At 49.1% G+C, this 22,922-nt stretch overlaps 12 protein-coding genes and 2 non-coding genes across 16 annotated transcripts in view; 7 read left to right on the top strand and 7 right to left on the bottom strand.

Annotated features, from left to right (window-relative positions):
* The window catches only part of TERG_08712 (uncharacterized protein), a gene marked incomplete at both ends in the record, with an annotated part of 2,971 nt that extends 844 nt beyond the window's left edge, over positions 1 to 2,127 (bottom strand). Inside the window, 5 exons of the mRNA XM_047748999.1 lie at positions 3 to 992; positions 1,097 to 1,171; positions 1,237 to 1,466; positions 1,531 to 1,547; positions 1,627 to 2,127. Of these exons, the coding sequence (XP_047603813.1) occupies positions 3 to 992; positions 1,097 to 1,171; positions 1,237 to 1,466; positions 1,531 to 1,547; positions 1,627 to 2,127 (1,813 nt within the window). The remainder of the gene's footprint in view (positions 1 to 2; positions 993 to 1,096; positions 1,172 to 1,236; positions 1,467 to 1,530; positions 1,548 to 1,626) is intronic.
* Positions 2,128 to 2,847: 720 nt separating this feature from the next.
* Positions 2,848 to 4,942, top strand: TERG_02012 (uncharacterized protein). The gene is made up of 2 exons (XM_003237242.2): positions 2,848 to 3,837; positions 3,935 to 4,942. Exons 1-2 carry the CDS (start codon positions 3,432 to 3,434, stop codon positions 4,186 to 4,188), a joined length of 660 nt encoding a protein of 219 aa, XP_003237290.1. The 5' UTR covers positions 2,848 to 3,431; the 3' UTR covers positions 4,189 to 4,942.
* A 242-nt stretch (positions 4,943 to 5,184) lies between these two features.
* On the bottom strand, positions 5,185 to 5,640 carry TERG_02011 (uncharacterized protein; the record flags this gene model as incomplete). Its single annotated transcript, XM_047747847.1, has 1 exon — positions 5,185 to 5,640. The coding sequence occupies one exon, from the start codon at positions 5,638 to 5,640 to the stop codon at positions 5,185 to 5,187; it is 456 nt and encodes a 151-aa protein (XP_047603812.1).
* Positions 5,641 to 6,252: 612 nt separating this feature from the next.
* On the top strand, positions 6,253 to 7,211 carry TERG_02010 (uncharacterized protein; the record flags this gene model as incomplete). Its single annotated transcript, XM_003237240.1, has 2 exons — positions 6,253 to 6,480; positions 6,546 to 7,211. The coding sequence occupies 2 exons, from the start codon at positions 6,253 to 6,255 to the stop codon at positions 7,209 to 7,211; spliced, it is 894 nt and encodes a 297-aa protein (XP_003237288.1).
* Positions 7,212 to 7,737: 526 nt separating this feature from the next.
* On the bottom strand, positions 7,738 to 8,656 carry TERG_02009 (uncharacterized protein; the record flags this gene model as incomplete). Its single annotated transcript, XM_003237239.1, has 4 exons — positions 7,738 to 7,923; positions 7,976 to 8,132; positions 8,186 to 8,293; positions 8,349 to 8,656. 4 exons carry the CDS (start codon positions 8,654 to 8,656, stop codon positions 7,738 to 7,740), a joined length of 759 nt encoding a protein of 252 aa, XP_003237287.1.
* Positions 8,657 to 9,897: 1,241 nt separating this feature from the next.
* TERG_02008 (uncharacterized protein) lies at positions 9,898 to 10,542 on the top strand (the record flags this gene model as incomplete). Its single annotated transcript, XM_003237238.1, has 2 exons — positions 9,898 to 10,402; positions 10,460 to 10,542. The coding sequence occupies 2 exons, from the start codon at positions 9,898 to 9,900 to the stop codon at positions 10,540 to 10,542; spliced, it is 588 nt and encodes a 195-aa protein (XP_003237286.1).
* Positions 10,543 to 10,809: 267 nt separating this feature from the next.
* TERG_02007 (uncharacterized protein) lies at positions 10,810 to 11,854 on the bottom strand (the record flags this gene model as incomplete). Its single annotated transcript, XM_003237237.1, has 4 exons — positions 10,810 to 10,859; positions 10,914 to 11,459; positions 11,520 to 11,657; positions 11,713 to 11,854. 4 exons carry the CDS (start codon positions 11,852 to 11,854, stop codon positions 10,810 to 10,812), a joined length of 876 nt encoding a protein of 291 aa, XP_003237285.1.
* Positions 11,855 to 12,202: 348 nt separating this feature from the next.
* On the top strand, positions 12,203 to 13,846 carry TERG_02006 (uncharacterized protein). Of its 3 annotated transcripts, XM_047747846.1 has the most exons (4): positions 12,203 to 12,389; positions 12,476 to 12,593; positions 12,654 to 12,953; positions 13,016 to 13,343. In XM_047747846.1, exons 1-4 carry the CDS (start codon positions 12,321 to 12,323, stop codon positions 13,093 to 13,095), a joined length of 567 nt encoding a protein of 188 aa, XP_047603811.1. In that variant the 5' UTR covers positions 12,203 to 12,320; the 3' UTR covers positions 13,096 to 13,343. The 3 variants fall into 3 exon arrangements, with proteins under 3 accessions (XP_047603811.1, XP_047605548.1, XP_047605549.1); XM_047749357.1 differs by having other exon boundaries at positions 12,203 to 12,593; positions 13,016 to 13,846; XM_047749358.1 differs by having other exon boundaries at positions 12,203 to 12,593; positions 12,654 to 13,846.
* Positions 13,847 to 13,933: 87 nt separating this feature from the next.
* Positions 13,934 to 14,039, top strand: TERG_10518. Its single transcript has one exon. It is a non-coding gene; the product is annotated as a tRNA-Phe (tRNA).
* Positions 14,040 to 15,484: 1,445 nt separating this feature from the next.
* Positions 15,485 to 15,588, top strand: TERG_10517. Its single transcript has one exon. It is a non-coding gene; the product is annotated as a tRNA-Phe (tRNA).
* Positions 15,589 to 15,917: 329 nt separating this feature from the next.
* TERG_02005 (uncharacterized protein) lies at positions 15,918 to 17,586 on the bottom strand (the record flags this gene model as incomplete). Its single annotated transcript, XM_003237235.1, has 4 exons — positions 15,918 to 17,168; positions 17,225 to 17,404; positions 17,459 to 17,511; positions 17,565 to 17,586. The coding sequence occupies 4 exons, from the start codon at positions 17,584 to 17,586 to the stop codon at positions 15,918 to 15,920; spliced, it is 1,506 nt and encodes a 501-aa protein (XP_003237283.1).
* Positions 17,587 to 18,227: 641 nt separating this feature from the next.
* TERG_02004 (ureidoglycolate hydrolase) lies at positions 18,228 to 19,157 on the top strand (the record flags this gene model as incomplete). The annotated part of the gene is made up of 1 exon (XM_003237234.1): positions 18,228 to 19,157. One exon carries the CDS (start codon positions 18,228 to 18,230, stop codon positions 19,155 to 19,157), a length of 930 nt encoding a protein of 309 aa, XP_003237282.1.
* Positions 19,158 to 19,418: 261 nt separating this feature from the next.
* TERG_11789 (uncharacterized protein) lies at positions 19,419 to 21,098 on the bottom strand (the record flags this gene model as incomplete). The annotated part of the gene is made up of 1 exon (XM_003237233.2): positions 19,419 to 21,098. One exon carries the CDS (start codon positions 21,096 to 21,098, stop codon positions 19,419 to 19,421), a length of 1,680 nt encoding a protein of 559 aa, XP_003237281.2.
* Positions 21,099 to 22,221: 1,123 nt separating this feature from the next.
* TERG_11788 (uncharacterized protein) lies at positions 22,222 to 22,647 on the bottom strand (the record flags this gene model as incomplete). Its single annotated transcript, XM_047750847.1, has 1 exon — positions 22,222 to 22,647. The coding sequence occupies one exon, from the start codon at positions 22,645 to 22,647 to the stop codon at positions 22,222 to 22,224; it is 426 nt and encodes a 141-aa protein (XP_047605547.1).
* Positions 22,648 to 22,922: the final 275 nt, after the last annotated feature.

Below are 22,922 nucleotides of genomic sequence, written 5' to 3'. Positions count from 1 at the left end.
TGGCCAGAGAGCACGCTGTTCCTCTATGGTTTTAGCAGCACACATCTTCTTGACTTCTTCGGTGAGACCGAAGATGGAGAAGAGGTATCGGACCAGCTTCAGGGCGTGTCTGGATCCGCCAGTCTCGTAGAGGCCGTGGCTAGAGGAGGTGAAGACGGAGGCATGGTCGAGCCAGAACTGGAATGCCTGGGAGGAAAGATGTGGAGAGAGGTGAGAGATGAGCAAGTCACGGAATCCAGCGTGTTTGCCCTCGCCGAAGATCTTCCAGAAGTCGTCGTGAGAGAGAGCGGTGAAGGAAGCGACCTTGAGCTCGAGAAGGTGGTTCTGGTTGGGGTTGAGGTCAACGGCGTGGATACGGCGGGGGGTGTTGGGTCCGCAGAGGTAGTCTAGGATATTGTCTCCGGCACTGGTGATGGCCAGGATAACGTCGTCGGAGGTGATGTTGAGCAGGCGGTGGTCAACACGGGGATCTTCCCAGGTGAAGGCGTAGATGTACTCCTTGTTGAACTGGGTATGCTTGGTGAGGAGTTCGTTGTAGCAGATACGCCAGTGGTGATGCTGGTAGAAGAAAGATGGCAAGGGCAAGTTGGATGACAGGTTAACAATGGCAGACTCGTATGCCTTGGATCGGACTTCTGGAATGGTGCGCTGGACGGCCTTGGAGAGCTCTGAGCGGTGGTGGGTTGGCGAGAGGTAAGGGGACTCGGTCAGGGTGGCGTCGAGACGGGCGATGGCGTCGTTGTCGTTGAGAGTGAGGTCCTTCTGGCATCCGATGAAGATATAGTAAGGAATACCGCCGAGTAGGTAGTTGCGTTCACTGGCAGAGATGACGGTTCCAAAGCGGTACTCGAGGTAGTCCCTGCGAGCAGCCTCGAGGTTGACACGGTCGACGTCGAACCAAGCGCGCCAGAAGACACGGCCGAGCCAATTGACGTGGCGGTTCGAGACTCCGCCGGTGTAGTTCCTAGTAGCCAGGTCGACGATGTTCTGGACTGTTCATCGAAGAAAAGAAAAAAAAAAGGAGAGGTCAAAGGTCAGCTGTTCTGCCCATCAGATTATAAAAAAAATAAGCTTATCAGCAAGGTTCGGGCCGCACCGTAAAAGTCACACACGCCGATGGTGCCGTCGTTTCTCAGCAGGGAGGACAGAGAGTCAACAACCGAGTAGTAGTCTGTTGGAACGTCGGGTTAGCATGTCCTTCGTCAGCCTGAGCAGAGAAATAGCAAAGGGTCTTACCTGGGATCATGGACAGGGAATAGCTCATGGTGATGAGGTCGGCCTTTGCGTCCTGGCCAGGAACACGGAACTCGCGCGCATCCTGGCAGAAGACAGAGACGTTCTTCCATCCGAGACGGGCAAAGCGCTGTCTGGCGACCTCGCAGAGCGACGGAGACAGGTCGACGAGGTAGACATGCTCGAAATACTGCTCGACGTCGACGAAAGCCGCCATCGCCTCGATGTTGTACCTAGCTTATGTAAGCACTAACACTTTTGTTTCTTCGGCATTTCTGGACTTTTTTTTTAACACACCCAGTACCGCCGCCAATCTACAGACGTTAGCGGGATAGACGAGACGAGAGGAGGGAAAAGATAGAGAAAGAGAAGAAGAAGAAGAAGCAGACGTACGTCAACCCAGACGGGTCTGTGGTCCTTGGAGGCCATCTTGAGTCTCAGCTGCGCCGCGAGGAGGCCGAGCATGTCCTCTCGGCCCCTGAGCAGACGGCGTCTAGTCGCATCGTACACGGAAGCCTGTTCACACAGCGTCAACACCAGTCTACCATAAGTCTCGTCGCCGTCAGGAGCGGGGGCGCCGTTGTCTCGCCGTCGGTGGTGACGATGATGTGGAAGTACCTGAGTCTGGTAGAAGTTCTCGAGCGCCTGCTGCTGGCCTGAAGGGGCGCCGGCGGAGGACGGGGTATGGAACGGCTTGATGAAGTTGGCGTAGATGAAGCGGCAGTAGACGAGGAAGCCGGCCGGCTCCTGCTGGGCCTTGCCGTCCTTGCCAACGGCCGAGGCGGAAGAGCCGGTGACGGCGAGGTAGAGGACGAGCACGGCGAGGAGGGAGGCGCCGAGGACGATGGGGGAGGTGAGCAGGCCGCCCATCGAGGCGATGGAGGTGGTGGCCATGGCAGGGAGAGAGAGGGAGAGTGGTATATCTTGTTTTTTTTCTTTTGGACTATCTAGCAATTGACTGTAGGAAATACAGAGAGCAGAGAGTAACAAGCAACCAGAGCAGAGAGTAAGAGAGAGAGAAGAGAGAGAAAAAGAGAGAGAGAGAATAAGGGGGAGGGGGAGGGGAAGCTGTTGGTTATGTATATCCAGCAGCAGCGCAGTAGGAGAGAGAGAAAGCTAGGCAGGACGAGAGCACGAGCAGACGAAGACAGAGGGCAAAGAGACTTGGAGAGAGCAAGAGAGGGCAAGAGAGAGCAGGCCTATCAAGCACACATGTGGCCCAGCAGCGCGAAAACAGCACGGAAGAGCAGGAGAAGGCCAGCAAGTCACTAAGCTAGGGTCGACTAGTCAGCGTAAGTTGGGGCCCTGAGTAAGAGACGGAGATAGCTAAGACTCAGACGCGGCAGAGCCAGAGGCAGCAGACTTTCAGACTTCAGACTTGATATCGGCATCAACACCTAATCATAATTAATAAGGCTTGTGAGAGATCCAGGGATGAATAACACTTTTTTGCGGGCTGGGCGGAAGCTCCTCGTTTACCCGGCGGGGGCTGCTGAGTCAGGGCTGAGTCAGACAGGGGAAGGGGCCAGCCATTGACCAGTCAGAGCGCGTCTTTCTGCCCATGGAGCGTCCACTGGCGGAGAAGTGGGCGGGCGGGTTCCTTGCTTAGTCATGCAGCGACAGCGCCCTCCACCCAAAAGGCGGTAAGTGGACAAGTCGCAGCTTGCGCCCTTGACAGGTGGACGGAGAAAAGGGAGCCTGACGCTGGCCCCAGATTGCGGATTGTCGCAGCTTTGGGGCATCTCCTCGGCTTCTACCTTGCTCTCACAGGCATCTCCTTTGTCTCTCTCTTTTTCGCTCTGAGGTCCTTTTTCACCTTTTTACTCTCGTCATTTACTCCTTTTTACTCTCTTTTAATGCACTCTTTTAATGCATTTTTTTACTTGTCATATTTTTAGTCCCAACAAGTCGCGAACCCCGCTCAACGGTTCTAATTACAGCAGTGGTCAAAGCGCAACATAGGCGGGAGGACTCGGTGAAAAGATAATCCGGATGAGATGACTAAGCGGCGGGCACTGAGATGGGAGTCCGACAGCAAAGAACCATTCCAGCAGGTATACTTCGGACACGAGCAGAGGCCGATAGATGTTGGATGACGAGGGTATTCAAGCATATAAAGAGAGAGCGATACTACTGGGAGATACACCTACCATAGACTCAGAGATAGAGATACTATACTTTACCTCCTACGCGATACAATGGCATCCCACGAGATCCTCCCCTGTACCCCCGCAGACACGCTCGAGATGGCCCGTCTCGAACGCGCAGCTTACGGCCCCGAACCACTCACGCTTCTCATGTTCGGAGAGCCTGCACCATCCGCCATCAACGCGCGAGCAGATAAATTCGCCCAGATGATGGACCACCCTTCCTCGCGCTTGTGGAAAGTCATGGCAGACGATGGCAAGATAGCCGGCATTGCGCTGTGGAATTTCAGGACAGACGAGAACTGGATCGAGCAGCTGGATGGGCCTGAAAAGCCGGACGAGTACGTCGAGACAGGCGAGGAAGGGCTGCCGGAGTCAGGGTATGCGGCTCGCAGGGCATTCTTCAACTGGCTTTATGGCGTCCGGAAGAGGAGGATGGGCGGAAAACCACACGTTTGTACGCTTCAAAAGACCCTGGTCGAAAGAGGCTCAGGAGGTCCTTGGTTAAAAACCATGACGTTTTGTGCTAGATAACTAATGTGTTAATTGGGTAGTGCTGAATCTTCTCGCGGTGCATCCGGATTATCAGCGGCGAGGCATCGGCGGGGCGCTCGTGAAGCATGGTCTTGAAGAGGCGAAGAAGTTGGACATGCCAACTTGGTTGGAGGCGTCGCCGGAAGGGTTTCCGCTTTACACGGCACATGGCTTTGAGATCGTGGAGCCTGTTGCCTGGACGCTGGCGGAGTATGGAGGAAAGGAAGAGGATGGCAAGGTCGAGTCGTGGGGAATGATCAAGGAAGCTGCTTGATCTTATCTTATCGCCATTCACTAGCTAGTTATCATCACGTGGCGATAAGATTGTACATACTCTCAACATGGACATATAGACAAGTTGTGTTTTGATATAGAAAGAAGAGGCAAGTCTACTTCGCAAACTCTGCTCCGTACTCATCTATAATCCACTGACAAAAGGCTTCCCACTCTTGTCGCCACAGTTTCATCCTCTCTGCCTTAACGCCACCACCCTCATACCCCTTATCGATACCCCCCACCCACTGCTCGTCGTCCTCGTCTTCAAAAGCAGCATACCGCACACTGTTCTCTGCCAGCGAGCCCAGTCCCGCCAGTCCCAGGTTCTCCCAGGCCTGCACCGCCTGCCAGAAATCATGAGACATACCCGACGTCCCCTGTCCCAACAGCGCAGGGTCATCGTTGCTCAGCGATGCAGATACCCCGCGCGCCAACAGGGCTGGCAAGGGATGTGCTAGGGCAGTGGCAGTCAACCGCAGCACCTCGTTGGAGATAGGACAGCTCTCAACCATGATGCGGCGCTCCTTGACGATGTCGATTAGGTGCGGGTGTTTGAAGAGCGAGAACGCATGGCCGATTCGTCGGGTGTTGAGCAGGATGGCGTCGTAGAGGTTGCGGTCCGTGCTGTCACCATCTCCCAGGCATTCACCAGCATGGAAGAAAAAGGGTATATTTAAGTTTTGAGATATGCACTGTTGCCGGAACCACAGAATTTGAGGCATTAAGGCCGCGAGCGTTTGGCCCAGGTCCTCTTGGCCGACCAGATCGAAGCCAGCTACCAGATGAGGGTAGGCCTGTTTCGCTTCTAGACAGTCCTTCATGCCTGGATCCCGTTAGTTAACTATAGCTTCACATCCTACTCTCTCCACGTCGATCGACTTACTGGTAACTATAGAATCGGCATCTAGAACCCGTAGAACAGTCCAAATGAGCCGGCCACCCCAGAAGTTTTTGCCTTCCTCCGTCTTTTTAAACGCTTCAATCTCCTCCCCCATCACGGCAACACGGTAATTGAACCCTGTATCCGGCACGTCCTGCCCCTCCCTGGCAAACGGTGAGCCAAATACATCAGTTCGCTTATTACACTTCGGTCATAAAGCCAGCTCACGAATCCCTGCCGGCCAGTTGACGGGAATGCATCAGCTGCTTCGGCGGCAGGTACGTATGTATCTGGCTGGTATTCGGACGACCAAATAGAGACGTGGCTCGAACCTGGCTTGGGAGTGATATATTTGAACAGCACGACTGCCCTGACCCTGGCAGCCTCTGTATCCAACGCCTCGGAGGAACATACATGCATCCCCTCGACGGCAAGAATCCGTTCAAACAGCCAGTCTACCTCTACCATGGCGCCCAAATGGCAATGCAACAATGTCCCCTTGGGCATCCGCTTGGCTATTCTCCACAGATGCGTAGATTCAAGCTTCCGCTTGGCTAGCCCAAACATCATGCCTGGGTACAGTTCGATGCCTTCTTCATTATCTGGATTGGACGGATCATGTTTCCAGATCGAAGCGTGTTCTGCTTCTCGAATATGAGAGACGATGGCACATGCTTGGCTGGCGATGGGTGACAGAGCATTGCGGAAGGCGGTATCTGTATGGATATATCCTTTTTATCAGTCCTGGAGTTCTTCTTCCTCGTTTTTGCTTCATGGGTATATTTGTGCGCTGTGGCGAGTGAGCGGGGATATGATCGGGCCGGGGGGGCATAGTTATTCAGTTACCGCTGCGGAGGGAGAGTTCCTTGGATATCAGGGCGTCTCGGGCGGCGAAGTGAGATGCCAACGCGGTGGCTTCAGGTCCTTTGTCTTCCATGGTGATAGTCAATACGTATATGATGCGGTGTCAGTGTTGTTCGGCCTCCTCCGGACGTGAGGCTGCAACTTGTAGGTGTGACTACCAGCTCGTATCCGCGCGGATGTCTGTGGGGTCGTTGTGGAAATAGCCGCGACGCGGATCATCTTAGCTTCCATTAGTTATATAAAAGGAGCGAAACACAACAAGTTTGATCTTTGATAGATTGCAGGTGGAAGAACGACAGACATCCACGGTCCAAGACGATGTCCGGCCCCTTTGCCGGCAGTAGCTTGAGCACAGGGTCATTATCACTTATGCTATTTTCTCCAAGGCCAGAATTTACTTTCAAACAGATATTGAAAGACCTCTTTCGGTATGGAAGCTACTCAGACATGGAAATAGTCTGCAATGGCTTCACTTTCAAGGCCCACCGCGCAGTTGTATGCACGCAGTCTGACTTTTTCAACGCGGCTTTCAACGGTGGCTTCAAGGTTAGTCGATTGCCAACGATACCCCTAGCCCTCAGGATCAAGATCGGCGCTGAAGTGGTGACAAGGAAGCCAAGTCGAGAACAGTCGAGCTGCCTGATGATGACTCCGAGACTATCGAACGAGTTTTGTCATTTCTATACCTACAAGAGTACGATGAAAAGGGTCACTTAATGGCCTTGGACTCCCAAATAACTGTGGCTCCTTCCTCGACCGATGGCTCAAGTGCAAGGAACGACGAAGAACAGAGTAAAACGACTGATGCTGGCTTAAATAACGCCCAGGTTTACGTAGCCGCCGACAAATTCGGGATCCCTCTCCTGCAAGCCCTCGCAGCAGAGAAGTTCACCCGCTGGGCCCATAGCAATTGGAATTCCAAGGAGTTTCTGCAAGACATCGAAGAAATAATGATTATTTCACCTCCACATGACCGCACTCTGCGAAATATCCTTGCAGACATTATATCGAAGAATCTGAATTGGTTTGGCGTCCGAAAGGACTTCCTTGCTCTAATAGAGAACTTTGGTGGCCTGGGATCGGCTGTTTTATTCAAGCTTGTGGACTCGGGCCTCGTGAAAGCGCCCGAATCCCAGCAAATCTTTTCTCCATTGTCAATGACCCTTGGCAAGACGAACGTGAGGGCCTGTAAAAGCTGTATCAGGCCGCTCACCGGGTTCAATATAGAGTACCACAACGGGGAACCTCGTTGTGTTACATGCGGTACACGGAATTGATGTGAAGGTAATCCATTCGTCTATGGGGCGGCTTATTGTGATAGGATCTGGGTCTGGCATATTTCTTCCAAAGGGCTCTTGTATTTTCTTGCCAAGATGTATGAATAGTTACACCCTTGTTGCTGTCTAGGCAGGTACCAGCCGAAGAGCCTCAACTCTACAAGTAAAACTAGAGGACCTGGTCATTATTGGTTGTCATCTAGGGCGACCCTCCAGACCACGATTAACCCTGAGCCACGGACAATATCGATTACAGCCTCTCCAAATCAAGGGGAGGATCTTCTACCAATGCAAGAAACACGAGGCTATTGTTGTTGGCTGCTGTATACCCAAAGGATCGGTCGGAGGTCTGAATACCCCAAAATGATACCCCGACTGTTTTGAATGTACATAAGATGGCAAGCATGTCATTGATTCCGGGCCGTATGATCATGAGATGAAAGTTGATGAACCAGATATATTGACCAATAATTTAGGCATGCTCTATAAATAGGAAAAGGGTTCACTCCCGCCAGATATGCGATATTTACCAGTCTGGCTGAGTGCCGTCATACTTGTCAGGGCCGGCATGGTTCTCCCAGCCAGGGACCAAGACATTGAGAAATTTTCCGTTGTCTGCTTTGCTGGCAGTAGACACAATCTTCAAAACGGCAGGGGAGCTTTGGCTTACGGTCAAATCAGCCTGTTCACCGCCCAAGTCTGTCTTCACCCACTGTTATACCTATTAGAGTGTGATGCACGGAAGGTTGTTCTGGGTTACTTACGCCAGGGGAGACTGCAACGACGGTAAAACCTTCATCCTCGAGGGCTAGCGCGTATTGCACTGTGAGCATATTAAGGGCCGCCTTGGAAATTTTGTATGACGGAGCAGGTGCAGCCCTGAATTTTGCTGCCATCCCAATGGATCCCATGGTTGTAGACCTATACGATATCAGTACTCTACTCAGAGATTGGTGTCTTTCAGATATACTCACATGTTGAAGACTTTCCTCATAGTACCATTCCTCAAAAGTGGGAGGAATGCGCTTGTAACAATGTGGACGCTGACCACATTGATATTCAACGTTGCGTTCAGATCGGTCCTGTACCTGTCCATCAGCTACAAACCAGAAGAATTGAATGTTACAAACAACTTACATGGCCTCAATACCATCAGGCATGAAATTCAATACACCAGCATTGTTGATAAGAATGTCCAACCCTTTCCCACCAAGCGACTTCTCAACTTGGTTCGCTGCCGCCTTTACTTTCTCAGGGGACGTGACGTCTATAGAGACGAACTCAATGCGGCCAGCGGACTTCTCAACTAGTTCCTTCAATGCGGCAGTCTCCGTACGTGCAGCAGCAAAGATGATAGACACCTCAGAGGCAGGCTTAGCAACCAGGTCCTTGACCAGAGCAAGGCCAATGCCGCGCGAGGTGCCGGTGATAAGGTAGGAAGCCATGGTGCAATGTAAGACAAGCCTGCTAGTGGGCGAAGTAACTTGAAAAACGTTGGGTAGATAATTTTTGAAGGGAATTTTAGTTTCTTGTTGATTTCTTTGTAAACAGTAAGGAGGTTCCCTGGCTTTATATATCCGTGGCCATCGTGAAGGTGAAGCAAGATCTAGATGCTACATCTTCTGGGATACTGAAGGATCCGTCGGCCTGCTTTGAAATCAACAGCCCCGGTGAGGCTCATTGCAATGGATATCACTCTGTTTTTTTGACCAGTATATAATATGCGGCCACTAAACTCATCGTGACCCTCGTCTTTGACACGGCATAAGATGCAGGCTCGTCTCATTTGGTGATACTTGGAGTAGATGTTTGTATCCACTTCCACCGCGAAATATGCCCAGAAGTAACCAATAGTGCAGGATGCGGCTAAAATAAGAGTGCCCTGCTATAATATAAGCATTACAGGGCAGTCATTCTCTATTCTCAATGGACACTTTGGTCACCATTGAATACGACCTGCATACGAACAGCCTGACAGTATGCATTGAATCCAGGCAGCCAAATGGCCACATTAGTGGTCATCGCTCCATAACTCGTATTTATACTGAAAAGACATTACCGCATGATTCCCGAAGGATTCTGCTGGACGAAGTCCTCAGGAGTAAACTACAGTGTTTGTAGTTGAGGCTCCCTTCTGCGTGTGGTCAAACAAGATGTTATATCTGCTTCCCTGTTTGTTGCTAGTAAGCTCTCCGGGGCAAAGTGTATAACAACCTCTAGTATAAGTGGCAAGAGTACGGTCAACTGCTATGCCGATGTACCCAACCTAACTAAACATAAAGAAATAGACTAAAAAGGTACAGCGAGCTATGAGAGTTCACTGTACGTACCGCGAGCCAGAGCAGTGAGTCTAGAGCTTGTAGCATCACTGGCAGCAATTGCTCGCCACGAATCCACCTCACACGGCCATGTCCCAGCTAGAGCGACCTGGCCATGGATGCTGGACGAGATTTACTGGTATTCGCATATCTCCAAATAGATGTTCAATTGGCCATTCCTTGATCAGCCATAAGGCCTATGATATCATACATATTGATCCTGTTTCTACATCGTGGCGAATATGGGCACGAGATAGTATATAAAAGGGACATAGATACGATCTCTGAATGTCCCTCTACCAGAAATATACCAGAGATTCATCAAGTCAACAAAGAAGCGGAAACAAGCAAACAAAGGTACAACCATCATGTCTGGAATCGGAGACAACTGGACCACTTCCCAGCGCCGTTCTCAGCGCACCACTCGCAGCACTGCCCAGGGAGGTCAAGACTTCACCGAAGAAATCAACGAAGACATCTTGTCCACCGATCCCAACTCCCAAGCTCAGAGATGGGAGTCCAAGAAGTACGCCCAACGTACTCACTTCGACGACCAGACCGAGGCTGGCGGCATGGGCTCCGCCGGCTCCCGTAACCTGCAGGGTGGCCAAGGTATGAAAGGCGTCGAGGATACCTCTCGTTCCGGAGGAACGGGTGGCATGCAAGAGGAGGAAACTACTGGAGCCTACCCAGGGGCCTCTTCCCAGCGCCAACAGACCTCCAGGGCCACTGATGATCCCGGTGAGGGTATGGCAGGAATGAGCGGCAAGAGTCATGGATATGATGACCAAAGCTACATGACGCAGGACTATGGAAGGCAGGGATATGGAAGCCATACTGGCCGTGCAGAGCCCCCCGAGAACCAAGAAACTGGTAAGTTTATTCTGTTGACACCGTTTGTGAGAGCCATTGCTGATTATGTATCTTCAGGTGGTGTGCTCGGCACTCTTGGAGAGAAAGTGAAAGGAGCTATGGGTGATGTTAGCAAGAAGGCTTCAAAGCTCAACGAGTAATTAGTTTCCATCAAGCTAACAAGGCTGCTTTGAAATGGTGTTGATACCCAAAACAGCCAAAAATGGGAACATGCAATTGCGATAGGAATGTATGTGTAGTGAGAAACACCGAAGCACTTTAGGGTAATCATGATAATTGTTGAATGAAATGCAACAAGGTTGCTTGATTGTCTTTCGAGCAAAGTCTTTTAGACATATGGTACTGCGCTGCTCTGTAAAGCCTTAAAATAAGCACGTTCTAGGGTAGTATATATATTGATACACAGATCACTCATGAGACCACTCAGGCTTCTTCTTCTCAGCGAAAGCGGTCATACCTATTCATCTCAAGTTAGCGTCGAGTTCATATTGTAAACAAGTAATAGACCTACCAATTTTCTGGTCCTTGCTTCCGAAGAGGCCGTGGAACAGTCTTCTCTCGAACTCAACACCTTCCTTCAGCGAAAGCTCCTGGCTCTTGTTAACAACCTCCTTGGCAGCAACAACAGCAACACGGCTGTAGCTAGCGATTTTGCTAGCAGTCTCAAGGGTAGCCTCCATAAGCTCATCCTTGCCGCCCTCAATAACCTTGGCGGCTACTCCCCACTGCCCAGCTTCCTTTCCGCTGAAGGTATTTCCGGTGAGGATGAGCTCCATCGCCTTGCTCTTACCGACGAGCTTGGTCAGACGCTGAGAACCACCGGCTCCGGGGATAGTGCCGAGCTTGATCTCTGGCTGTCCGAAGGTGGCCTTGTCGGTGCAGTAGATCATATCACACATCATGGCGAGCTCGCAGCCACCTCCTAGAGCATATCCGGAGACCGCAGCAATGACAGGAGTTCGGATTGTGTTGGCAAGATGTGACCAAGGAGCAATGAAGTTGTCGTTGTAGGCGGCGGCGAAGGTGAGAGGGGCCATTTCCTTGATATCGGCACCAGCTAGTAATAAGTTAGAAGGTCATACTCCTACGTAAGTCATCGCCCATCCTTAATGCGTACCTGCAAATGCCTTCTCGCTGCCGGTGATGATTATAGCGCCAATGCTCTTATCTTCGTCATACTTGGTGAGGGCCTCGTTGAGTTCCTTGAAAAGAGGGCTACACAAGGCATTGAGAGCTTTTGGTCGGTTAAGAGTGACTAGAAACAGTCAGTAACATCCTCGCAAGATTTACAGTAAGATAGTCAGTCGTACTTAACCCAACACCGGGCTTAGGAGTAGATGTGAGGATGTACTCATAGGCTGGGGATCCGGTTGAGTAGAAGCGGGAGATGTATGACTGCAATGGCCGGGCAGTCTGCGCGGCCACAAGTCTTGAGCAGCGTCTGGCAAACATGGTGTAAGATGTATATCTTGCCAATTGATACCTAGAAATAGAACAACACCTCAACTGCTCACGTCGGTCTGCAGGTCCGAAATCAACGATGATGATGTTCTGTTTCCGCGCCAAACTAGCGCCGAGGCAGAAGGGAAGCCGCGGCAAGCCGACCCGAAGTTTTGGTCACATGACTACACGTGACATATATATGCACTTATATAATCAATTCCATATTAGGACTAGCTCATGTGTCAGCCTCGGTATCACGTTGGGCCGTGCACTGTGGCTGGTGCATGCCAAGAAAAGTTTTCTCCAAAAGTTATACAGGCTTTAATATTAATTATATCAAACACCGTCGTCGTCACCCAGGCCGTCATCTCTCCCAGTCTTCGCATCGCAAGCTCCAGACACAGACAGGACACCTTTCAAAACACACCGAGCGCCGCCCAACTCCTGCCTATAATCTCACACTTTTACCGTCACTATGGATCGTCCAGAGCCAGAGAACAGCCCCTTTACAGCGGTTTCCGCGCAAACCTCAAAGTTGAGAAGAGTAAGTGATGCAACCTTGCGGACTCTTTAGTTGCCATGTCTACACTTGCGCTGTTCTTGTGACTAACGAAGGTGTAATGTTTATAGCAATATCAAGCGTATCTCGATGCGTCGACCCCATATACCATGTACCGGTGGATAGGCACCGGCGTCATGCTCCTGCTTTTCTTCCTTAGGATAGTGCTGGCGCAAGGCTGGTATATCGGTATGTTATCGCTTAACGTATTCTAGCTACGGAATCAAATCTGACTGACCTTTTCGTCAGTGGCATACACTCTAGGAATCTACCTACTCAACCTCTTCCTCGCATTTCTCCAACCGAAATTCGACCCATCTCTTACCCAGGATACTGGACTAGAAGAGGGTGATGCTGGTGCGTCTCTTCCTACCAACCAAGACGAAGAGTTCCGCCCCTTTATTCGACGACTTCCAGAGTTCAAGTTCTGGCACTCGGCAACCGTGGCTATCACTCTGGCCTTCTCCTGCACCTGGTCTCAGATATTCAACATCCCAGTCTTCTGGCCGATCTTGGTCGTGTACTGGTTGATTTTGTTCTGCTTGACGAGTACGTATATTCTCTCCGCATATTTAATTATTTCTCTCCGGTCTATCTAACACGAGGTATAGTGCGACGACAAATACAACACATGATCAAATACCGATATGTTCCCTTCACCTTCGGCAAGGCCAAGTACGGCCGCACTTAATACGCCAGCGTCCGACCGACTCTCCTTACATACCGCTTTACCTCCTTTTCTTACATTAATGTGAAAACGGGGTTTGGATACATATCCACGATCACGTATTTGCAAAGGGACGCCAACGACAAAAACCAAAAGTTACTATGATTGAAAAGACTAATTATCCCTTTGAAGAAATTCTTCTCCACCCTCTATTTACTCTGTTCTTCTCCTCTTTTTCTGCTCTTCTTTGTACAAACGCCTTCCGATACACTGTCTCTGTGTCATGTTTTCATATCTCTCCGCCTTTCATTCCTTATCCCCTTTCAACACCTGAGCTGACATGTCTTTGAAGTACTTACGCGTACTTCCGTGTCTTGTTTGAGTCTCCTTTAATTTGAAAAAGCTTAGGAGGAAAAGGGCGACGCGGCTATTCGTCGTTGATTGGTATGACCAATTGTTAGCAAGGTTTTAATTTTTTTTTTTGTGGCTTTTCTTTTTTGGCCTCCTTGCGCCTCTTGTTTTGGATTACACTCTTACTTCTTTGCTATGGCTGTTGTGGCTTGGTCGGTTGCGAGGCCTCTGTTACTTCTCTTCCTCTTTCCCCTGCTATAGAATACTGATAGAGCCATGGTAATCCGTTAATGACATCATGTTTCCCTAAACGCAGGGTATAAGAATAATTGACTGATTTGTTGCTATACGCCGTGTCTGGCGGCTATTCATCTGGACTAAATATACAGCCCCATACTTGCAACGAACACCCCACGGGCGGTCGTGGAACTTGGAGAAGACAGCCATGCCTCTCATGGAAATGCAAGTAATACCACTAATGAACCCCACCGGCCGATCGACTCCATCACAAGGGGCAATGGCGTAGTTGGGAGCGCGTTTGACTGAAGAAAACTTCAGGAACAAGGTATTCTACCTAGTTGATCAGAAGGTCACCGGTTCGATCCCGGTTTGCCCCATTGAGATTCCCTAGTCATCAATTCTTTTTTGCTCCCTTCGTGTTTTTGCTAACTGGCCCTTCACAAGGAAGAATGATAAATATAATCGAGAGCCGCGCGGGTTTTGTGTGTGTGGTCAGGGCTTTTTTTGGCCTCGAGCGTCATGTGACCCAGCCATGCCTGGGTCTCTCGAGTATTGCAACAACTAACAAGCGCCTCGAATGCCAGAGCATTAACATACGTTACATCCGAAGCCGATATATCTTTATACCGCTGCCGACCGAGAATAGAGCCCAAGAAGAGTGGCCACTCAGTTTGTTGCCGAAGATATACCCAAGGCATCCGCAATCGTGCTGGTGACTTGAACTGAACCAATGATTCACTATCAAAAGTGATATATACAATGTGCTAGCATTGTGTATAGAGCTCGAAGCCTCAGGATGATACCCCAGATTCTCGAAGTTAAGCCCAGATTGCTTTCCTCCAAATTGCTGAGAACTGGTTCCTCCACAGAGAGCCTGGTGTCATTCATCTCATATAAAGCCACTCTCGCACAATACCCAGTATCCACAACTCTGGATGAATAGCCGTCATAGTACCAGCGATATTATCGGCGTATTTTCCTTCCTTTAAAACATTGGAGAAGTCTCGTCAGAGCGCCCAAAGTGTGGAATACTGCAAGTATCCACAGGCTGTCATGAGCATTTCAAGGAGAATTGATTACCAAGTTTTCCTCCCATTGCGTACATGGGCCGTTCGGGGCAATAAACGGTATGCGAATGCGGGAAGAGCTATATCTCCACAATCGTAGAGAGAGGGAAGCCGTCTATCAACAAAATCAGTCATGCATCGGAGAACGAATGTACAACTGAAGAATAGCGCCATTTGAAGCAGCGATAGAAGCTCACCGGGATTCACGCTTATTGGACCTATCATGACTCTAACCCTAACGTTGTTATGGGTGTATTTTCTCTGATCTAATCTTTTGTTTATCCCATCAGGGCTCCGTCATATCTCCCAATGACTTAGTAATCTGAGCATAGGCGACAGAGTCGATAGTCGTATTGCTAGTGACTGCACCACATAAAATGAAAAATGGAGAAAAGAGTCTGTTAATCGTTATTGCATAGTCAAGAATTATACCTTCAACCGGCTAACACAACTAGCTAGACTGTAGATGTATGAGGTTAGCTGGCGGTTTACTAGCAAGCTGTGGTTAGGGGTTTGGATACTCCTCAGAGCATGGCCCCTAAAGACAGTAAAGGGCGCAATTAATGAGAAATTAATATGGATCTCCCATTTATATAGTCTATGCGCCTTGATATATTCTGTTAGATAGCCATTCCTGCGACTGTTGAGCCCAGTGGTTTATTATGTTTCTATATGTGGGTGTCGGAAGGCGCAACAACGAGGGTTGACCCTCGGCCTAGCCATAATGCAGAAAGTCTCCAGCGTCACCATGGATTGGGGCAATGGCGTAGTTGGGAGCGCGTTTGACTGAAGAAAACTTCAGGAACAAGGTTTCACCTAGTTGATCAGAAGGTCACCGGTTCGATCCCGGTTTGTCCCATTACATTTTTATTTTTTTATTTTTTTTTTTCTATCAGCCAGCGGTGAATGAGATAACAACGATAGTAGGATAGGCCGAGAGATATGCGTTTTTCTATTCTATCTTTCGCGTTGGAGTGGAGCTGTCGAGACTTAACTCATTGGGCTGTTGGGATTGGTTTCCATACTTTGAGAGGAGCAGCGACCATGAAATTCATGATTACCACTTTATTGGGACAGGTAAGCAATTTGTTTCTTAGTTCTGAGATAAGCAATCTAAATCTCGGTCATGATTTGATCTCAATCTTGGAATTGAATGATATGCTAGGCTAAGGCAACTGGAATATCCATTTAGAGACGTGGCTGTGGCTTCGAAGAGACCTCCTTTTCAGTGGCCTTCTCTATTCTGGCTCCAAGCTCTTGGTTGACCCTGCGGAACATTCCATAAGCTGCTCTCCTGACCTGCTCGTTAGCTCCCGCCAAATGGCCTGCCACGTTCCCTACGAAATTATCCTGTTGCCCCTTCTCCTTACCCATAAGTTCCCACAGCCTGCCTGGCTGCACGAAATCTTCGTCAGTAACTGGTATCTGCTTTGAAAGGACAGCTCCAGCCCACTTCTCGTGCTCCTGGCTAGCGCGAACTGGGCGGAATGCCACTTTCCTGAAGCTAGATGGGTAGTTGGGGTTTGCGCCATGGTTTCCATCAACGGACATGTGACCGTCTCGTTGGTAAGGTGTGTACACCTTCAAGGGACAGTTCACTGGGATCTGGGTGTAGTTCGTACCTAGACGGTGGCGGTGGGTGTCTGGGTAAGAGAACAGACGGGACTGTAATACTGGATCAGCTGAGGGCTCGACACCCGGTACAAGGTGGGAAGGTGAGAATGCAGCCTGCTCCATCTCGGCAAAATAGTTCTCTGGGTTTCTGTTGAGAGTAAGTTTGCCAATGCGGCGGAGAGGGACTTCACCATGTGGCCAGACCTTGGTGAGGTCAAAAATATTCCACCGGAATTTCTCGGCGTCGGCTGGGGAGAGAACCTGAACATAGCATGTCCAAGATGGGTTTTGGCCAGCCCTGATGGCGTTGAAGAGATCCTCGGTATGCCAGTCTGGGTTCTCAGCAGACATTCGGACCGCCTCATCATTGGTGAAGTTCTTGATACCCTGGTCGGTCTTGAGATGAATTTGGACATAGTTGAAGCCGCCGTCAGGTTTAATCCACTTGTATGTGTGGCCAGAGTAGCCGTTCATGTGGCGATAAGAATAAGGCGTGCCACGGTCCGAAAATAGGTGCATGATTTGATGAGCGGACTCCTGGTGTGTGGACAGATAATCCCAGAACATATCTGGATCTTTGAGGTTTGTTTGCGGGTTACGTTTCTGGGTATGTATGAAGATAGGGAATTTGGCAGGATCACGCAGGAAGAAGATTGGAGTGTTGTTGAAGACCCAGTCTAGATTTCCTTCTTCAGTGTAAAACTTGATAGCGAAGCCGCGAGGGTCTCGTGCACTATCTGCCGAGCCCTTTTCACCGCCAACTGTGGAGAAACGAGTGAGCAGCTTGGTCTTCTTGCCTACTCCTTTGAGCATGTCTATAGTGGTCTGGTATTTCAACTCGTTAGCCCCTGTGCTTCTAGCTGGTCTATCTCGTATCTTACAATGTCTGAGATGTCATCGGTGACTTCAAATTCACCGTAGGCTCCGGCTCCTTTTGCATGTACAACTCGCTCAGGGATACGTTCGCGATCGAAATGTGCGAGCAGGTCTATGAGGTGGAAGTCCTGTAAAAGCAAGGGTCCATTCTCGCCAACCCTCTGTGATGACTCCGGGTCCATGACCTAGTGCCCTTTAGTTATATATCCTATCTGCCTATATCGGAATCGAATAGTTACCGGGCAACCATTAGAGGTGGTATAAACTGGAACCTCATTGTAACGATATGTGCCTAAAGAGCCATATATCAGCTTATGTAGAACAGGTTCAAACAGATAAACTCACTAGGCTTATCGTCGGCTCCCATAGTTGTTGTCAACGTTCTCTGCTAGTATATATGTTTGTAGCTGTTTTGCGTGTGTAAACCCACCGCGAAATAGATCAAGGGGTGTGAGGCCATCCATGACAATGGAAACGACCTTTCTTATACCCCTGCCGGAGCTCGCCGTGCTGCCAACTTGATCTGATGGCGTGCAATAGCGGGTTCCCGTGCGGGGAGAAGAAGCCTATAATACGGGACATATACTTCCTTTGTTGCTGGAATAGGTACCAATCGGCAGTGATGTCACTGCAGTTGCACTGTAACATGGCGAACAGGTACTTGGACAGTACCTTGTCAATCAAGGTCGGTGAAGGTTTATATTATTGTTTAATGCGTAACCAAGCCATCTTCGGCTCGTGAAAATGCGGGGAGAGCTCTCCTTCTTCGGCATCTTGTGCTCTACTTCACTCTGCATTGCTTGACTCTCTCACTCTTCTACAGTATCCAGGTCAGATGCGTTCTCAAGCTATCGATGTCGTTGATGGTAAAAAGACGAGGTGATGACTAGGCCAATAGAAAGCACCTTATTAGTAAGCTATAATAACTTTATTCATTGGCCAGTAGTAGCCCTTTTTTGATTGGTTGCTGTATCCTTGGCACAATTGAAGCACGGACCATTATTTGTAATGACTAAGCGGCAACCTCGGTTGAGCATGAAGTTTATCGATAAGGGTAAGAGCAACAACATCAGCTACAATTTTGAGTCGCAAAGAAGACGAGAGCTCGCCGGCGACTCGTTGTACACTCATTTCAATCTACCTATCTCTCCTATAATGGTTCAATCACTCCTTTCCACTCCTACAGTTCGAGTACGAGCTTCACCTTTTACCAGGGAAAGCTTTAGGCCATTCGGGACGGCAATCGAAACACCTCTGCCAGACACATTGAATACTCCACCAAGTTCCATCGCCGGCTTCAAGACTCCTGACTGTGCCGCTGAATCTGCAAATCAAGGCTTTGCTGTGAAATGGAGCCCGATATCACCAATCACTGAATCCTATGGAACATGCTCAAAGAGAGGGGAGGCTCGCATGAGCATGTTCTCATGCTTCCCCCGGGAATTGCGCTCTCCTCTATCTCTACCTGTTCCCTCTTCGTCCAAAGGATTTTCTGGACTATGGAACCAGAATCTGTCCGGATTATTTGACGTAAAGTTTCTCGAAAGACATTCGTACACATCACAGTCATTCATTCCCATATCACGGAGCCACAATCAGGAACATGCCAGAAGACGAGACACTGCGACTGAAGACGTCTTCTATTTGGTCATTGTTGCTCCATCCCTAGTAGGCCAGGTGGAGTCAGAAACATCGATACGCGATCCTCCGGATCGTAACAACCTGCAAGCATTCATTGCTAGGCCAGGTCAGGCAGTGACTTATGCGGCGGGAACATGGCATGCTCCTATGGTGGTTATAGGGAGGCAGAGGATAGATTTTGTTGTTGTTCAATATGTGAATGGAATCGATCGCGACGATTGTGAACTTGTTGTTTTGGAAGACGGTATTGTTGTGGAGGTTGATGCCCGCTCGTCAAAGGTAGTGGCTAAGTTGTAGCGCCAGAGATTACTGGCTAACAACCATTCTTCTACTACTACTATTATAAACCTAAGACAGACGAAATAATTGGTTAATACATCTTTAGGGTAACATTATCACTTTTACGCACTGGTAGCCAAGAAAAGGTAGGAAAATCGTAATATTTGGTCAGCTCTGGGGTATCAAAGATCTATAGAAATATGGGTCTGGGCGCAAGTTGGGATCCAACTAAACGAAATAATGGAAGATATATGACATGGTGGGTATAGCCACGTGCTATCAAGAGGCTGAATGGGCTGCCTTGCGGCAATCTTCTTCTACTTGATGGCCAAGCTCTGTTTCCATGGCTGGCATTTTCTGAATCACGTCTTTGGCTACGTCAATCACACTTTGAGGTAAGCCAGCAAGGTGAGCAACCTTGAGTGCATGAGATTGTCGGTTAATTCCAGGCCTTAACTTATGGACGAATGAGAAACCGCCGGATGAATCCACTTTCAGGTCGGTACAATATCTGCCAACGTGCTCAAAATCCGCCGTCATATCCGCTAGAGCGTGAAAATGAGTCGCGAACAAAGTGCGGGCTTTATTCTCATTATGAAGATGGTGCAGACAAGCAAACCCTACGGCAGTTCCATCTTCCGGGGTAGTTCCTCGGCCAACTTCATCCATTATCACAAACGAACGAGGAGTGGCATGTTTTAGGATGGATGCGGTCTCCAGCATTTCAACCATAAAGGTTGATTGATCGCGGAATAGATCGTCGGCTGCTCCAATGCGGCTGAATATCTTATCCACAAGCCCTATCTCTGCGTACTCAGCTGGAACATAGGAGCCCACTTGAGCAAGGATAGTTATAAGAGCGTTTTGTCGAAGAAATGTACTCTTGCCAGCCATGTTGGGCCCAGTGATAAGTAGAATTCGCTCCTTACCCCCTACAAAGCAGTCGTTGCTGACGAAGGGGCGACCTTGTTCTTCGACTCCAAGTTTAACGGTAGGGTGCCTGCCGCCGATGATTTTGTGGCTTAAACCATTGTTAACAATCGGCCTAACCATTCCTTGTTCTTTTGCTAAAGCTGCAAAAGAGCAAGCTACGTCAAGTTCGTCCAAAACACTTGCATTGCGGCGGAGTTTGACTAGGTTCAAAATCACCGTATGCCGTAGCCTCTTGAATATGTGTTGTTCCTCAGCTCTGATTTGTTGCTTCATGCTTTCTAACTTGGCACCAAGTTGGGTCCAAGATGGTATATAAAACGAGCGCGTGGATTTTGAGGAGGAGACGGTACGTGTTACCCCTAGATCCTCTAGTGATTTTTTCATTGCTTTGGTCCCTTTCATGTGGACGATATGGCCAAGACCAGGTGTCCACTTTAGGCTAAGCTGTGCAGTGTCTAACGTCTGCTGGAGCCTTTTCGTTAGCTTTGCTTTCTCAGAATAAAGGTTCTCAAGAGCGTCATGTAGATTTCTTAGAATCTTGCTGGCATCTGGTCGCATAATCCAGGCGGTGTCACTGGGGGAGTCAGGTCCACTCGGCCCCTTTGGCCCATCCACTTTTGAATCCTTGACTTTCTTTGGCATTGCATTAAGGTCTGCATCTGACCCTTCGCTTAATAGCACGTCATGGGCGAGGGCTGAATCACCAGCGGCTGCATCCTCTTCCACACGTTGCTTCTGTAGAAGCATTTCTTCATCAATTGAATCTTGTATGGACCGTGACAATTCTCCTGGACCATGCAAGTTTAAACGGTGTAATAGAGGTCGGATGCTTTTAGAGTTACTGATATCGTCTTCGGCGGCGGCTTTGGATTCCACGGCTGTGAGTTTTTGTTCCAATATTGACTTAATATCGCCCGAAGCATCAATAGCTCGTGAAAGACATATAAGATCATCCGGTAATCCTCTCCCAAGTGAGAATTTCTGCACCAGGCGTTGGGTATCATAGCTGCGTTTCAATAACCTCATAATATTTTCCCGTAAATCTTCGTCTTCCAACAGAAGAGAAACTAGATCTAGACGCTCATTTATGACCTCTAAAGAGGCTGATGGTGCGGCTATGTAGATGCCAGATTAGAAATGCTATAGATGGGGCAGTAGGTGGACCACTTACTCAGTCGTTCCCTTAGCAGCCGGGCACCACTGCTTGTTGAAGTTCGCCGCACTGCATGCAGCAGACTTCCTTTACCAAATCCATCTCTTGCTGTTTCTAAGATTTCAAGCCCTCTTAGACAATTACGATCGATAGACATTGAGTCCTCGGCTAATCTTCGGCGAGGTGGCTGAAGCCTCACATCCGTTTCTTTTATCTGTTTCCTGACATATTCAAGGACCATCTGGCAGGCAGATATCTCCTGAGGGGTAAACATAGCAGCAACCTCTGAAGATATTGGAGAATCAAAGCTAGAATTCCACTCTGATAATGGTTGGATATTATTGGGACGTTCAATGTACGTAATGGGCTGATGCTCCTGGACAACCAATGCCTCCAGCTGCGACCGTAAGGGTTCCCCCATAGATTGATCGACTAGGATTTCACGGGCTCCTATTCGTGTGATTGCAGAAGCAAGCATCTGAGGGCTAGTAACCTGGGTTAGAAAATCTCCGGTTGACAAGTCCAGCCACGAGAGGCCAATTATGTCGGAGTCGGGAAGGCGATTGACCTCCCCTGGGGTTACTTGGTCATCTGTACCGAATTGCAAAGATTTCAGGCTGGGATCGACATGTATAGAGAGAAGATAGTTGTTTTGATATTGGTCAATAAACTTTTCGTCAATCAACGTGCCAGGTGTGACTATACGCGCAACCTTGCGGTCGAACATCAATCCACCAGCTTTGGCCTTTGCGGCGGCGTCATTTGCAAACTCTTCGCTAATAGCCACATTTTTCTTCATTTCCTGAACCAAAGTCTTGAGAAAGCGGTCTAATTGAAAATAGGGAAAGCCAGCCATGGGAACAGGCCCAACAGCCGTTTTTTTGTACGCCAATTTTAAATTCAACAAGCTGGCATATTCCTCAGCTTGATGAAAATAAAGCTATTAAGCTCGTTAGTCGTCGAGGCAAATCTGTGCCGCGTATGTTGTGCTAAAGCTTAAGAGGGTCCTACCTCGTAAAAATTCCCAACTCTTGTGAGAAGAACACAGTTAGCAAACTTTTGCATGTTATATTTAGCTCCCTGGACAACAGCGGGATATTGTGGAACGTCATCAGTAAATGGGGCTAATGGTTTCTTGGATTCCAGGGGACCTTGAGCAAGATCTGACAGTCTTGCCGCCGACTTCGTTTTGGCACCGCGCCATGATAGAATCGGGTATGTGACCTTAAACTGTAACGAGCCAGGTCTTTGGGTATGAAGTAGGTTTCTAGGGTATGAATACGGCCTTGCTATACGTCCACGAACGCTTAGAAGTCTCATCGTACGTTTGCAGCATGGAGTCGTTAGTCCATCTCCTGTCAACTTTTTGATATCGCGAATTTCCCCTTTTGGCGTCTGGGCCCGGGCCCGGCGTCTAGCCATCACATGACCAGGAACGCCCAGGCTAGTCTGTTTTTGGGGAGCTTATCGCGCTTACGTAAGATTCGAGCTTTTTGACGCGGTTCAACCAGAAATTTGCAAGCTTCTGGATAGCAAGATATCAACTTTCACAATTCTCGAACTCCATCCCTTTTGCTTTCGCGGGGTTTTTTATATCAACGGATGGATCGCAGCTATCAGTTCTTGTTTTTAGGTTGATGCTTTCAGGGTATATATTCGCCCTCTTAAACGAGTGAAGACGGAGCTTCAAATAGGAT

Source organism: Trichophyton rubrum (genome assembly GCF_000151425.1).
Source record: "Trichophyton rubrum CBS 118892 genomic scaffold supercont2.2, whole genome shotgun sequence".
In the NCBI taxonomy this organism is placed as follows: Eukaryota; Fungi; Ascomycota; class Eurotiomycetes; order Onygenales; family Arthrodermataceae; genus Trichophyton; species Trichophyton rubrum.
Note: the sequence above shows the minus strand (reverse complement) of the source record. Positions and strands in the feature narration are given on the sequence as shown.

What these genes read in the sequence shown, in the direction of transcription:
- TERG_02006 (XM_047747846.1), top strand. Translation starts at nt 12,321, where the DNA reads ATGGATCGTCCAGAGCCAGAGAACAGCCCCTTTACAGCGGTTTCCGCG. An exon ending in AAACCTCAAAGTTGAGAAGA is followed by an intron (nt 12,390 to 12,475) that starts GTAAGTGATGCA and finishes TAATGTTTATAG; the next exon opens with CAATATCAAGCGTATCTCGA. An exon ending in GATTTTGTTCTGCTTGACGA is followed by an intron (nt 12,954 to 13,015) that starts GTACGTATATTC and finishes CACGAGGTATAG; the next exon opens with TGCGACGACAAATACAACAC.
- TERG_02012 (XM_003237242.2), top strand. Translation starts at nt 3,432, where the DNA reads ATGGCATCCCACGAGATCCTCCCCTGTACCCCCGCAGACACGCTCGAG. An exon ending in GGGCGGAAAACCACACGTTT is followed by an intron (nt 3,838 to 3,934) that starts GTACGCTTCAAA and finishes TTAATTGGGTAG; the next exon opens with TGCTGAATCTTCTCGCGGTG.